This window comes from Rana temporaria, chromosome 4 (assembly GCF_905171775.1).
Source record: "Rana temporaria chromosome 4, aRanTem1.1, whole genome shotgun sequence".
NCBI classification, from domain to species: Eukaryota; Metazoa; Chordata; class Amphibia; order Anura; family Ranidae; genus Rana; species Rana temporaria.
The window spans coordinates 187,208,506-187,222,650 of record NC_053492.1 but is presented as its reverse complement, the minus strand read 5'-3'; the positions used below and the strand labels follow the sequence as shown (position 1 = coordinate 187,222,650).

Below are 14,145 nucleotides of genomic sequence, written 5' to 3'. Positions count from 1 at the left end.
CAGGGCAAAAACAAACATAAATAAGGGCACTCATCTTCAGAAAATACCTAGAGATTCTTTTAAGTCTATAATTTACATGGGGCATTTTGTTATTTCACTTGATATTAAAAAGGTGACATTTTGAGGTTGCCTCCTACCCAATTAAAGTCATCAAATCATAGAACATTCATAGAGGGGAGTTTACGAAGATTGAAGCAGCTGTGCATGACAACCAATCAGCTTCTATCTTTCATTTTCAACTGAACTGAACAAGCTGAAGTTAGAAGCTGATTGGAAAAAAGATGCAAGACCTGTGCCACATCCCAAAATAAAACAAAGATGCAAGACCTGTGCCACATCCCAAAATAAAACACAAAAAAAAAAATGCAAAATCTTGTCCTGTGACTGGTGGACTCTACTGGCCCACACACACGAGACCGAAAGCAATTAAAAAAAAAAGTATCAAATATTTATTAGTACAAATGTTAAAAAGAGCGCTTCACAAAACGTCCACAAAACAAGATTGGTTTAAAACCGTATGTAAAAGCTGATTGGTTATATGCACAGCGGGTCCAGATTCTGTCTGCACCCATTTTAATGAATTCCCACCATAGGCTTTGACCACCAGCTGTTGGACTTGTTAAGGTTTCTCACTTATTTCAAAAATTGGATTGACATAGTCTCCCATTTCACTTGTCAATGCTAAGTCAGTGGGGACAGAATTGTTTTTCGTGTTCATTGGAGGCCATTCAGAATCTTTGGCCAATGTTCGGCGTATTTTCTTGTAGGGACTCTTTGATTTGTATTGAGTAAGACGTTTTATTATGTCCCAAAGCGTCCTGTTTTCAATTACAAGTGCCTGGAAAAGTAAACGGGTATTAAATATAAAAATGTACTCAGTGTTATCAAAGACTTAAGAGTGTTTCTCAGCTGATAAAAAATAAAAAAATATACATCTTTAATTGTTAAATTAAAATCCTAGTCCATTTTAAAGTTACGATAAAGAACAATGGATAAAAAGCAGGAACATACAATAACCAATCAAAATGTGCTATAGATGTGACAAACTAAACTGAGCGTGTTTATATTGAAAATAATTTATAGATACCGTATTTTCTGGCGTATAAGACGACTTTCTAACCCCTGAAATTCTTCTTCAAAGTCGGGGGTCGTCTTATACGCCGGTAACCTAATGCTTACCTTATCTGGGACCGTGACATGCAGATTGCGGCTGTCCTTTTTTGAAAAGCTGCGCCCCTCTTTCTGCTGTTCCGTGATAGGCCGAACACTCCGCTTCCCAGGAGACACTGTGTTTAGTGTTTCGCCAAACACGGATGCCCTCTCGTCCGAGACCAAGGACGAGAGGGCATCCGTGATAGGCGGAACACTAAACACAGTGTCTCCTGGGAAGAGGAGTGTTCAGCCTATCACGGAACAGCAGAAAGAGGGGCGCGGCTTTTGAAAAATGGACGGACGCGGTCTGCATGTCACGGATAAGGTAAGCAGTGACACACGGAGGCATGTTATTGGGCACAGTGAGGCATGTTGTGGCGCACAGTGAGGCATGTAGTGGGGCACAGTTAAGCATGTAATTGGGCACAGTGAAGCATGCAATTGGGCACAGTGAGGCATGCAATTGGGCACAGTGAGGCATGCAATTGGGCACAGTGAGGCATGCAATTGGGCACAGTGAGGCATGCAATTGGGCACAGTGAGGCATGCAATTGGGCACAGTGAGGCATGCAATTGGGCACAGTCTGGCATGTAATGGTGCACAGTCTGGCATGTAATGGCACAGTGAGGTGAGGCGAGGCATGACTAGTAGGAAGGGGGTCGTCTTATACAGTGAGTATATCCCAAAACCAACATTTTAGCTGGAAAATTAGGGGGTCGTCTTATACGCCCAGTCGTCTTATACGCCGGCAAATACGGTATGTAAAACTGCCCATCATGTTAAATTTGCAAATGTAAATAAATAAATTATTAGTATTACAGTAAACTCCTACACAAAAGCAAATGTTTGTGCTGGATTACTGATTACACAGATCTGGAAAAAACACACCAAAAAAAGCACACCAAGATTCAAGTAAGAATATACCCATCTGATTATTTGCACACAGAGCCTTCCATGAATTCTGGTAACTATGGGCCAGATTCACCAAAGAGATACGACGGCGTATCTCCTGATACGCCGTCGTATCTCTGTTTCTATCTATGCGACTGATTCATAGAATCAGTTACGCATAGATATCCATAAGATCCGACAGGTGTAATTGTTTTACACTGTCGGATCTTAGGATGCAGTACCGCGGCCGCCGCTGGGGGGAGTTTGCGTCTTAAAACCAGCGTCGGGTATGCAAATTAGGAGTTACAGCGATCCACGACGGATTTTCGCATTCGCTACGTCGCCGCTAGTCTAGTTTCCCGTCGCAAAGTTAGTCATTATTTGACCTGCCCTAACTTTACACAGCAATCGTATTGCTGTATAAAGTATGGCCGTCGTTCCCGCGTCGAAATTTAAAATTTAACGTCGTTTGCATTACACGTCCGGGAATACGGAAGTACGCTACGCGCGTCGCCATTCGAATAAATGACGTCACGGCGCGCAAAGCACGGCGGGAATTGCGCAACTGAGCATGAGCAGTAGGTCCGGCGCGGGAGCGCGCCTAATTTAAATGGCACACGCCCATTTGAATTGGCCCGCCTTGAGTTTTCATCGCAAGTGCTTGGTGAATCAGGCACTTGCGATGAAAACTTGCGGCGGTGTAACGTATCTACGATACGTTACGCCGCCGCTCACCTACGTGAATCTGGCCCTATGTTTGCTTGAATGTGTGTATTGGAGTGGAAAACAGGAGGGACGTGTCAGCGTTTGGTCTGCGAGAAGGCACAATCATGGACAGAGAACCCCCTTGGAAATGGGACTTGGCCTCCGAACATGGGTTCAAACGGATGTTTGGGACATGCTTACTGGATATTATCACAGTTTATTTACTCAACATCACATTTTCAGCAGAAACCATGAGTGTGTTTGCTGAAAGGCTGAGACACAATCTATTCTATAACCAAGTACTCCAAGTGCAAGCAGAGAGGCAGCTATTGTTTTATATACATTATTTATAAAGGTTTACTGGACTGCAGCTTATATATTGTTTGTGCAATAATACATTCAGGTTGTTGGATATGTGGTTTCAAACATGTTTTTAATTTTTGTGTTTGTTTATGAATAAAATGTTATTTTACATTTAAAAGAACCTAAGAAACGTGCATTGTAGAACATAATGGTCGTTATGCAATGTTGCTAAAGTGGATTGAGGCGTGATATCATATTTATAGCATACTAATGTTTACATTTATAATACGATTAAAGCCCAACTACAGAAGCTACTTTTTAACCTGTCCTTTCCTCTCAACCCTCTAACTCATCCTGCCAGGTGTTATACTTTACTTAGCTGGTAAAACCAGTTATACGCACCATTCAAGTCTCTCGCTGATGCCGTTTCCTCCTGGGGGACTGCTAATCCAGTGCTGCAAGATAACCCTTACTGGTCGGTCCCCCTCTGGATCCCAACAAGAATACTCTGCTGGCCAGCCAATGAGAATTATCCAAGTCCCACTCAGGCAGTGATGTGGACACCCAGAAGAAGCACAGAGAAGAGAAGGATCTGGCACTGGAGGATCATGTAACTGCAGCTTAAAGTGGTTGTAAGGGTGAAAGTTTTTTCCCTTTATAAAATAATGGAGTTTTTTTCCCCCCCTCAATCATACTTACCTAGGTGGATGCAGCATCGTCACAGATGCTGCATCTGTCCCAAACACTGAGAACTGGGCTATATAACACCGCCAATTGCTTGGTTCCCAGGGCTCCCTGAGCAGAGAGCTAGTGACTGTCATTCACTGCAGTCTGCTCTAACCCCCCCATTCACTGGAGCGGACGGCTCGGGCTTTCAGCAGCTTGCTGAGAGCACAAGCTAGGTTCCGGTCCAGGCATGTGGGCAGATCTCCACTTCATTGTCACGATCTTGCCCAAGCTTGGACCGGCTCGGTGACGTCAGCCAGCAGCAGAATTTAGCCCGCTGTCTGCTGAAACTGGGTCACAGGAGTGCAGAATGAACTGCACTTCTGTGATCCATAGAAGTACAGCCAAATGAGCTTTCGCTGTGCTTCCTCTACATTCTCTGCATTAAGATAAAAAAATATTTTCCCCGCAATCTGATATAGTATTTTAGTGAGTTTTATTAGTTGCTATTAAATCTGAAACATATTAGTTTTTCAAAATCTAACATTTCGGGATAAGCCTTTCTATAAATCCATAAAAGGAATAAAAATACTGAAACATAATCACAATGTCTTTATGCTGGTTACTTACCTCTGTAGCATAGGAAAGGCCTAATATAATAAGCAGCATTATTACAATGGATCCTCTCCATATGAGAGGTGTACAAACAAGCTAGAAGAAACAAAAAAAAAGTGACACTTGTAGTAAAATACATACAAAACCTCATCAATAATTTTCTATATACATCCAAAAACTGGCATGTATGGCAGGCAGTCAAGATAACACAGGTGAATAATTACAATTGTTACCTTTCAACAACATAAACCCTTCTTCAACCCACGTTCACATTGGGCAAATTTGGCATGCAATTTGACATGTCATTTGCATGCTAAATCGGCGGCAATTGCCGGCAATGGCACCTCTGAATCGGTGCGGCAACGCACCGATTCCCAAAAGTAGTTTTTTGTACTGTTTTTGGCGACTTCAGGGGTGATTTCAATAGGCATATGTGTATGAACAAGCACAGATGTCTGTCAAATCGCCCCCCGAAGTCGTACTGCATTGCCAGTTTGAAATCACGTGAGTTCAGCCTTCGGGGGTGATTTGACAGTTCAGCTGAACTTGCATGATTTTAAACCTGCATCAGTGTGAACCTAGGCTTAAAGTGTACTGTAACCTGTACTCCACATTTACTATACAATTGATTACGATTCTGCAGGGAAGAAGAAACACTTGTTAAATGTAATTCCACCTACAGCCTCTTGGATTATGCTTTGTATCCAATGTTTCTCTTTTGCATCTGAAAGTCAATGCCTATGCACAGTTTCTATTTTTGATAGTAAATATTTGCAGAGAGACCACATTGTAACAAGTGAAACTTTTCCCATTGACACAAAGCTAACTAGTCAATCATTTAAACATTTACAGCCATGGACACATTTGTTGGTACTCTTCCACAAATAAAGAAGAACCCATCGTATTTTTCTGAAACAAGATTGAAACTCACAAAAATAATGCCATCTATCACTGTTCATTCCATATTTCACAAAATCAGACGTTGCTTTTGATTAAATAGAATATTTTAAATAAAAAAATTAAATGGAATGAACGGAAATGATGACCCTTGATGTAAAATTTTGTGACCCTTGATGTAATATTTTGTTACACAACCTTTGAAGTGATTTTCTGTAGCTCTCAATAAGACTTCTGCATCTACCAACAAGTAGGCCTCTACCAACTGGTAGTTTGGTCTACTCTTGAGCAAACTGCTCCAGCTGCCTCAGGTTTTTAAGGGTTGCCTTCTCCAGACTGTGTGTTTCAGCTTTCTATAGATGAAAGTCAAAAGGAATTCATATCAGGGCTCATTGAAGGCCACTTCAGAATGGTCCAACGTTTTGTTATTTAATTTTGGGCACTTTTACTTGTATGTTTTGTGTCATTATCCTGTGCCTGAGACAAAGATTTCTGACACTGAGCAGGAAGTTTCTCCAATTGTGTCCTGCACAGATTCAAGGAACCCGTGTCACATTAATCAAAGCAACCCCAAACCATAACCAAGCCTTCACCATGTTTCACAGTAGGTGCAGTGTTCTTTTCTTCAAAAACTTAATTTTTTGTCTGTAAACTTGTGGCTTGTCAAAAAGCTCCAGATTTCATATATCTAAATAACATTCCCAGAAAAGATTATGGCTTGTCACTATGCATTTTTACAAATTCAAGCCTGTTCATGTTTTTCTTTCAACAGTGGAGTCCTTATGAGTCTTCATCCTTTCAGTCCACTGCCATTCAAAAAGCAAAGGATGGTGCCATCAGTATTTCTACCATTCTCAGTATCCCTCTGTTGAAGCTGGGGTCGATTTTCCCCTTCTGGCCACGTCCAGGGTGGTTGGCTACACTCCCGCGGACCTTAAAATTGTATTTGAAGCGCTAGTCACATCAAGCTGCTTTGAGGTGGTCTTATAGTCTTTACTTTTTCCAGTTTGTACATTTTCCGTCCTATCTCCTCAGCTAACTCTTTCCTTTGGTATCATCATATGCACCACACTGAACATGGACCAGTTAAAGCAATCAGCAGAGTGACTATTTTTCTACACTTAAAGGATAAGTTCACCTTTTGTAACATATCCAGGGGGTAACATGTTACAGATGCAGCAGCCCCAACTCCCCCATTCTGATAATTAGCAAGGGATCTTCTCTCCCCACCCCCACCCGATTACTGTCATAATCTGCAAAAAACACGGCCGCGTTCTGTGAATAGTCTGTCAGTGTCCTGTAAATAGGAAACTACAAGATCCCACAGCCTTTGCGGCTGTCGGCTTGTAGTTCTCAATGAACTACCAGGGCGCTGTTGAGCGCTGTGGTAGTTCATTAATACTTTGTCACAGTGCAACTGCCTGCTCATATCAGGGGTACAGCCAGACAGATACACAGACAGTCTGCAGGACCGTGGCATTACACCCACGATCTGCTGGTCATGGTCAATGCTTTACAGGTCCATTACAAAAAATAAATGCATATTTTGTTACCTGAAAAAAATGTGTATTTATACATTTTTTGTAAAGGTGAACTTATCCTTTAACCACTTCAATAACAGGCACTTCCCCCCTTCCTGCCCAGGACAATTTTTAGCTTTCAGCGATGTCGCACTTTGAATGACAATTGCGCAGTCATGCAACACTGTACCCAGTGGCGGTTCGTCCATAGAGGGCGCTGGAGCACCGCCCCCTCTGGCTCTCACCGCCACTGAGTCTAATAACATAGATTTATGCATTGCACAAATCTATGTTATTATCGCCGCTGCCGCTGTTCTATTCAGATGGTCGGCGCTCATGTCCGGCCATCTGAATAACGGCAGCTGGTTGGCTGTACGGAAGTGCCTATCAGAGCCAACAGCTCTGATAGGCTTTTTCCGAGTACAGCCCTCGGGTCCCAGAAGCTTATACAAGGAACGCACTAGGGATGCGCTCCTTGGATAAGACTGACAGGCGTCTCAGCCAATCAGGTTGGCCAGTTCTGGCTACCGGTAACCTGATTGGCTGAGACGCCTGTCAGTCATCGAGAGCGGTAGAAGACATCGAGGGACGTGGATGGCTGACTCCAGTAAAGGTAAGTGCCGGGCGGTGGGGGGAAAGGGGCACTTTACAGGGCACAGCGGCGACATCAATAGGCACAGTGGGGACAATGGACACATTGGGGACAATTAAAGGGCACAGCGGTGACAATTAAAGGGCACAGCAGCAACAATTAAAGGGCACAGTGGTGACAATTGATGGCACAGTGGCTGTGCTTGATGGCATGGCACAGTGGTGACAATTGATGGCACAGTGGCTGCGTTTGATGGCATGGCACAGTGGTGACAATTGATGGCACAGTGGCTGCGTTTGATGGCATGGCACAGTGGTGACAATTGATGGCACAGTGGCTGCATTTGATGGGCACAGTGAGGCTGCAATTTTTTTTTTTTTCGTTTGCGCCCCCCCAAAAATTTTGAGCACCAGCCGCCACTGACTGTACCCAAACTAAATTTTTATAATTTTCTTCCCACAAATAGAGATTTCTTTTGGCGGTATTTGATCACCTCTGCGGTTTTAAATTTTTGCACTATAAATGAAAAAATACTGACAAAACTGATGGGTACTACTAGGCGGCACTGATAGGCACTGATAGGCGGCACTGGATAGGTAGAACTGATGAGGAGCTACTGACAGGCATTACTAAGTGGCACTAATTGGCACTTTGATGGGGCACCGAATAGCACTTTTTTGGGAATTGTTGTGGGCACTGACATCCATTTATTATAAGGGCACAGGTTGGCAGGTGTTGGGCAATAATTGGCAGCTGATGGGCACATTTTGATGGGGGCTGTGCTGATAATCATTGTGCTGATTATCAGCAAAGACCCGCCTCTGACATGGTCAGCGTGAACCGAGGAGAGACGTTTACCGGCACTTCTTGGTTCACGCAATGATTAGCTGTGATTGGTCACAGCTGATCACGTGGTAAGAAGCCTTCAGAGGCTTCATACCACAATTAGAGTTTCGGTGTGTAAGACTGATATCCTGATCACGTCATATGAAGTCAGATCATGTTAACTAAACCCCCTTTGCCGACGTCATTCTGCTATATGGTGGACAGCAAGTGGTTAAATAGAAAGCATGACTGACAACAAGATTGGAGAAGTGTAATAGTAATACAGAAACAGTTAGCTTGAAATATCATTAGAATCAAATTATTTATAATATTGTCTAGGTGCACCAACAAAGCTGCCAAACCATCTATGTAGAAGAAGCAATAATTTATCTATTTTCATGTGTTCTTTGCTTTAGCCTATGACATACCAAAAGCATGCAGGTATACATGAGACAATTGCTTTTAAATTTCAACGCTTTTCGCCTAGGTTCACACTAATGCGGAGTCAGCTGAACTTGCATGATTTCAAACCTGCATGTCAGTCCGACTTTGGGAGCGATTTTAGCGACATCTGTGTGGGTTTCTGCACAGATGTCTATTGAAAATTGCCCCCGAAGTCACCAAAAGTAGTACAGGTACTGCTGTTGGGAATCGTTGCGGCGCTGCAAAGTCAGCACTGCACCCATTCGGACAGTGCTATTGCCGGCAAAAAATAGATCTGTGTTTATCCTAAGCATGTTTGAAGCCATTTACTGTTGACTGTCTCACTACCTCTATTGGTAGTTTATTCCAATCATCAACTACCCTTTAAGTAAAATAATACGTACTAAGATTCATTCTGAACTTTCCTTCAGTTAGTTTGAGGTCCCCATGTTCTTGATTTGGTTTCATATTGATAAGACTTTCTTCCTGAACCTTATGCCGCGTACACACGATCGTTTTTCGGCATGAAAAAAAAAAATACGTTTTTAAAAACGTCATTTAAAAATGATCGTGTGTGGGCTTCACATCGTTTTTCGGCTTCTGAAATGTCGTTTTTCGGGTTGTAAAAAATGATCGTGTGTGGGCTAAAACGACGGTTTAAACCCGCGCATGCCCAGAAGCAAGTTATGAGACGGGAGCGCTCGTTCTGGTAAAACTACCATTCATAATGGAGTAAGCACATTCATCACGCTGTAACAGACAAAAAAGCGTGAATCGTCTTTTACCAACAATGAATCAGCTAAAAGCAGCCCAAAGGCGAATAGAACTTCCCCTTTAGAGTGCCGTCGTACGTGTTGTACGTCACCACGCTTTGTTCATCATTTTTAAAAAACGATGGTGTGTGGGCAACATCGTTTTTAATGATGAAGTTGGAAAAACTTTGTTTTTTGGACATGCTGAAAAACGATCATGTGTACGCGGCATTATTCACCCCATTGATGTATTTAAAGGTTTCAATCATGTCTCCCCTTTCACTTCTTTCCTCCAGACTGTACATATCATATTCCTGAAGTTGCTCTTGATGGGCCAGATTCACAAAGGTTAGCGGATCTTTAGATCCATGTAACCTATGTGAATTAAGATCCGCCCTCGCAAGTTTGTGAGGAAAGTGTCAAATTCACAACACACTTACCTCCAAACTTGCGACGGCGGATCCTAACTCCCCCAGCGGAATTCAAATTCCGCGGCTAGGGGAGTGTCATATTTAAATCAGGCGCGCTCCCGCGCCGATTTAAATACGCATGCGTCGTCCGGGGAATTTCCCGGCGTGCATTGCTCCCACTGACGTCAATAGGACGTCAGTGGTTGCGACGTGAGCGGGACTTGCGACGCGCGTGTTCGTGAATTGGCGTACGCAAACGACGTAGGAAAATTCAAAATCGACGCGGGAACGACAGCCATACTTAACAATACTTACCCCTGCTTTTAGAAAGGGTAAGTATACGACGGAAAACCGCTACGGAAACGACGTAAGAACACAGCGTCGGGTCCGCGTACGTTCGTGAATTTCGCGTATCTCGCTGATTTACATATTATTCAGTGTAAATCAGCGGGAACGCCCCCGGCGCCATTTTTAAATCAAAAAAAAGATCCGACAGTGTAACACAGTGTGACACTGTCGGATCTCAGCCCTATCTATGCGTAACTGATTCTATGAATCAGGTGCATAGATAGGACCAGAAAAAATCCGAGATACGATGGTGTATCTGAGATACTCCATCGTATCTCTTTTGTGAATCTGGCCCGATATGTTTTATCCCCCACACCCGTCTCTGAGCTTGTTCTATTTCATCAATATCTTTGTGTAAGTGAGGTCTCCAGAACTGGACACAGTATTCTAAATGAGGTCTCAAAGATCTATAGAGGAATCAGGACCTCCTTCCTCCTGCTGGTGATCCCTCTAGTGATGCATCCTAGTATTCTATTTGCTTTTCCCATCGCCTGGTCACACTGTTCACTCATTTTGCATTCATCTGAAATAAGTACCCCCAAAATATTTTTCTTCTGTCCCCCAATGTTTTACTCTCTCGGGGGATTATTTTTCCCACGGTGCATTATTTTACATTTAGAAATATTGAACTGCAGTCTCCACTGCTTTGACCAATCTTCCAGCAATGCCAAATCATGTCCCATGTTAGACACCTTGTGGGATATCAACCCTATTACACACCTTTGTATCATCAGCAAAAAGAAGTCTGGAAGCTGCTGCCTTTGTAAATTCCTGACTTCACACACTCCTATTTCCGAAGGTCTTAATTATGTGAGCGATGAAAGAGAGAACATGGCAGATGCTACTGACTCCCATTAAACACTCAGACCAAATGTAGAAGTACAATCAAATGGCTCACGAAAGGTAAAATGAATGGCTCAGTTGGCACTTCCATGTGTTCTGGAAGGAACGCTTGTTTCAAACATTGTATTAAACATTGTATTAAACTTGTAGGTTGCAGTTGTACAAACCTGATAATCTAAGATTGAAGATTAAAATTCTCGCACAAGACAAGTTGTAACTGGTTGTCTTTAATGTGCAATTTCTACAGAACAATTATTTGCGTATGGGCTTTAGGTGCAATGTTTAGTGTAAACCAGGGGTCAAGTCCTGGGGAAAAAAGTGTGGGAACTCCCACCCAAGATCCACTCTCCCACCAAAAAAATAAACAATTATGGGGGTGGGTGGTATGTAGATGAGAGGGGTGTGGAGTGTATGGGGTGAATGAATGAATGAATGAAAAATTTATATAGCGCGGCACATGCGAACTGAATCGCCTCTGGGCGCTTGTTGATTAAGTCTCATGCCTTTCAAAAAAGCAGGGTTTTGATCTGCCTTCTGAAAGACAGGTGGTTTTGCTCCAACCGAATGCTGGTTGGTAAAGCATTCCAAAGCCTGGGGCCCTGGAAAGCAAACCTTCTTTCTCCTTTGGACTTGTATTTGGTTATAGGAACCTTGACCAGATTTTGGTCGGTGGAACGCAGAATGCGACTGCAATTGTGCAGTTTGATCTTGTCGCATAGATATCTAGGAGCCTTCCCATGGATGCACTTATGTGTCAGGCAGAGTGCTTTGAATGCAATTCTGTCCTTCACTGGCAGCCAGTGAAGGGATCTCAGTGAAGGTGAGATTGATTCCCAAGATTTTTTCCCAGTCACCAGTCTGGCGGCCGTATTCTGTACGACTTGGAGACGAGCGATTTGGTACTTGGGTAGCCCGAGGTAAAGGGCATTTGCATAGTCCAGTCTGGAATTCACGATTGTTCCCACCACGACTGCTACGTCTTCTTTAGGAATAAATGGAATCAGTCTGCGTAGTAGGCGCATCAAATGGTGCGCCCCGCTGACTACGGACCCTATTTGTGCGTCCATTGTCATGAAGGTGTCAAACGTGACTCCCAGACTTTTGACTTTGGAGCTAGGTGCGATGATTTGTCCCAGAATGGGAGATGGTGTCCAGTTTGTTGTCGGTGGTTTCTTCCGCCTGGCATCAAAGATAAAGAGTTCTGTTTTAGCATTATTGAGTTTGAGATAACTCTTAGACATCCAGTTTTCTATTGAAGAGAGACATTTCTCTAATCTTAGATGATGATCCTTTTTGTGGCAGATGCGAAAATACAACTGCGTGTCGTCTGCATAGGAGTGATAAAGTAGTTCATGGCTACTGATAATATCAAAGAGAGGACGAAGATAGATATTAAACAGCACTGGAGACATGTCACCGTGCGTTTTTCAGATGTGAAGGATCCCAGTTTCACTGTTTGTGATCGGTTTCCAAGAAACGAGGAGAACCATGGTAAGGCATCTTCTGAGACTCCGGCGACTTCTGTTAGTCGTCTCAGTAGCAATTTGTGGTCTACTGTGTCAAAAGCAGCGCTTAGGTCCAGCAGAACCAGGAGACATGATTCTCCTTCGTCTGCGGCCTCAAGCGCATCGTCCCATATTTTCAGTAAGGCCGTTTCTGTCCCGTGTCCGGGACGGAACCCGGATTGAAATGGATCGAGTAGGTTGTGGGTGTCCAGATGCTGTTGCAGCTGATTTACCACCACTTTCTCCATTATCTTGGACAGAGCATTTAGACCTGTTATGGGACGGCGGTGAGTTGGGTCCATAGGATCCAAATTAGGTTTTTTCAAGATCGGCAGGATTGTGCCCTCTTTCAGCAGGGCAGGCACTATGCCTTCCTTAAATGACTGATTTATAAGCTGCGTGATCGGAGGCGCCAGGATGTCGGCACATTCCTTCAGTAGCTTGGTGGGAATGATGTCATTCGGTGCTGTGCTGTTGCGCAGCAGGCCAATAAATTTTTTTGTTGTATCGATGGAGATGGGTTCCAAAGTGAACTTAGTTGATTGTAGAGGCGTTCGGTCGTTGTTTTGATTGAAGACGGGGCTGAGTGGAGAATTGTTTTGCCGAATACTTACCCGAATTTTCTCGATTTTGTCGATGAAGAAATCCGATAGTTCATTGCAGAACTCTTGGGTGTCTGAAGTGGGGACTTCTAGACATCCCGGATTCATGGTCTGGGTGACCATCCTGAAGAGTTCGCGAGGGCGATTCATTGCGCTGTTAATCACCCTGGAGAAGTGAAGTTTTTTGGCTTTGAAAATTTCCTTGTGATAGCGCGTAGTTACTGCTTTGTAGATGTTGAGATGGTCTTCTGACGGACTTCTTTTCCAGGAGGCTTCCGCCCTTCTGCGCTCTTGCTTCAATAGCGACAGTTGGTTATTGAACCAGCTGGACTTTTTTTCCCGGCTGCGGAGTTTGCGCTTTGGTGCTGCTAAGTCGGCTGACTGTAGCAGAGCTGCATTAATGGCATCCAAAGTATCTGAGGCTGCTAATTGAGGAGGAATAGCCCCAATTCGGTTTCCCAGGGTAGATCTGAAGAGTTCCGAGTGGAGCTTCCTCTGAGATCTAGCCCAGTGTATTGTCACCGGCTTGGGTACTTTCCTGACTAATGGAGTTCTGGGGATTATGAAGCTGATTGCATGGTGGTCTGTCCATGGCAAAGGTTCATTTCCCACAATGTTAATTTTCAGATTATGTCTGAAAATTAGGTCGAGTGTGTGACCTGAAACATGCGTTGGTCCGTGTATAAGTTGTTGAAGTCCAAATCCTTGGGTAGTATCAAATACACCACTGGCCACTGATGCATTGGTGACCAGTGGCAGGTAATTAACCCCTTTGTGCTGCATTAGTGACACCAGTGTCAGTGTTTATGAACCCTTTCATGCTGCACCAAATAGGGGTAATAAACACTGACACTGGTGTCACCAATGCATCAGTGGAAGTACATTAACCCCCTCATTGCTGAATACCATTGTAAATAACCCCCCCCCCCCCCCAGAAGCAAAAACGTCAGACAGTTAACATAGCTAAGCCACTGTGATACAACACTGTCTTAGGTAGGTTAGGTCTCCACAACTGCACCTCTGGACCCCTTTACATTACACAGCACCCTGCACCTCTGGGCCCTTTACATTACACAGCACCCTGCACCTCTCGAC

At 43.7% G+C, this 14,145-nt stretch overlaps 1 protein-coding gene across 2 annotated transcripts in view; it reads right to left on the bottom strand.

The window, feature by feature from the left end:
- Nucleotides 1-426: 426 nt before the first annotated feature.
- ATP13A4 (ATPase 13A4) overlaps nt 427-14,145 on the bottom strand; it is a 153,985-nt gene continuing 140,266 nt past the window's right edge. For both annotated transcript variants that reach the window (XM_040349525.1, XM_040349526.1), the window contains 2 exons: nt 4,349-4,429; nt 427-838 (listed from right to left, as the gene is read on the bottom strand). In XM_040349525.1, coding sequence (XP_040205459.1) covers nt 620-838; nt 4,349-4,429 — 300 coding nt within the window. In that variant the 3' untranslated portion in view covers nt 427-619. The remainder of the gene's footprint in view (nt 839-4,348; nt 4,430-14,145) is intronic.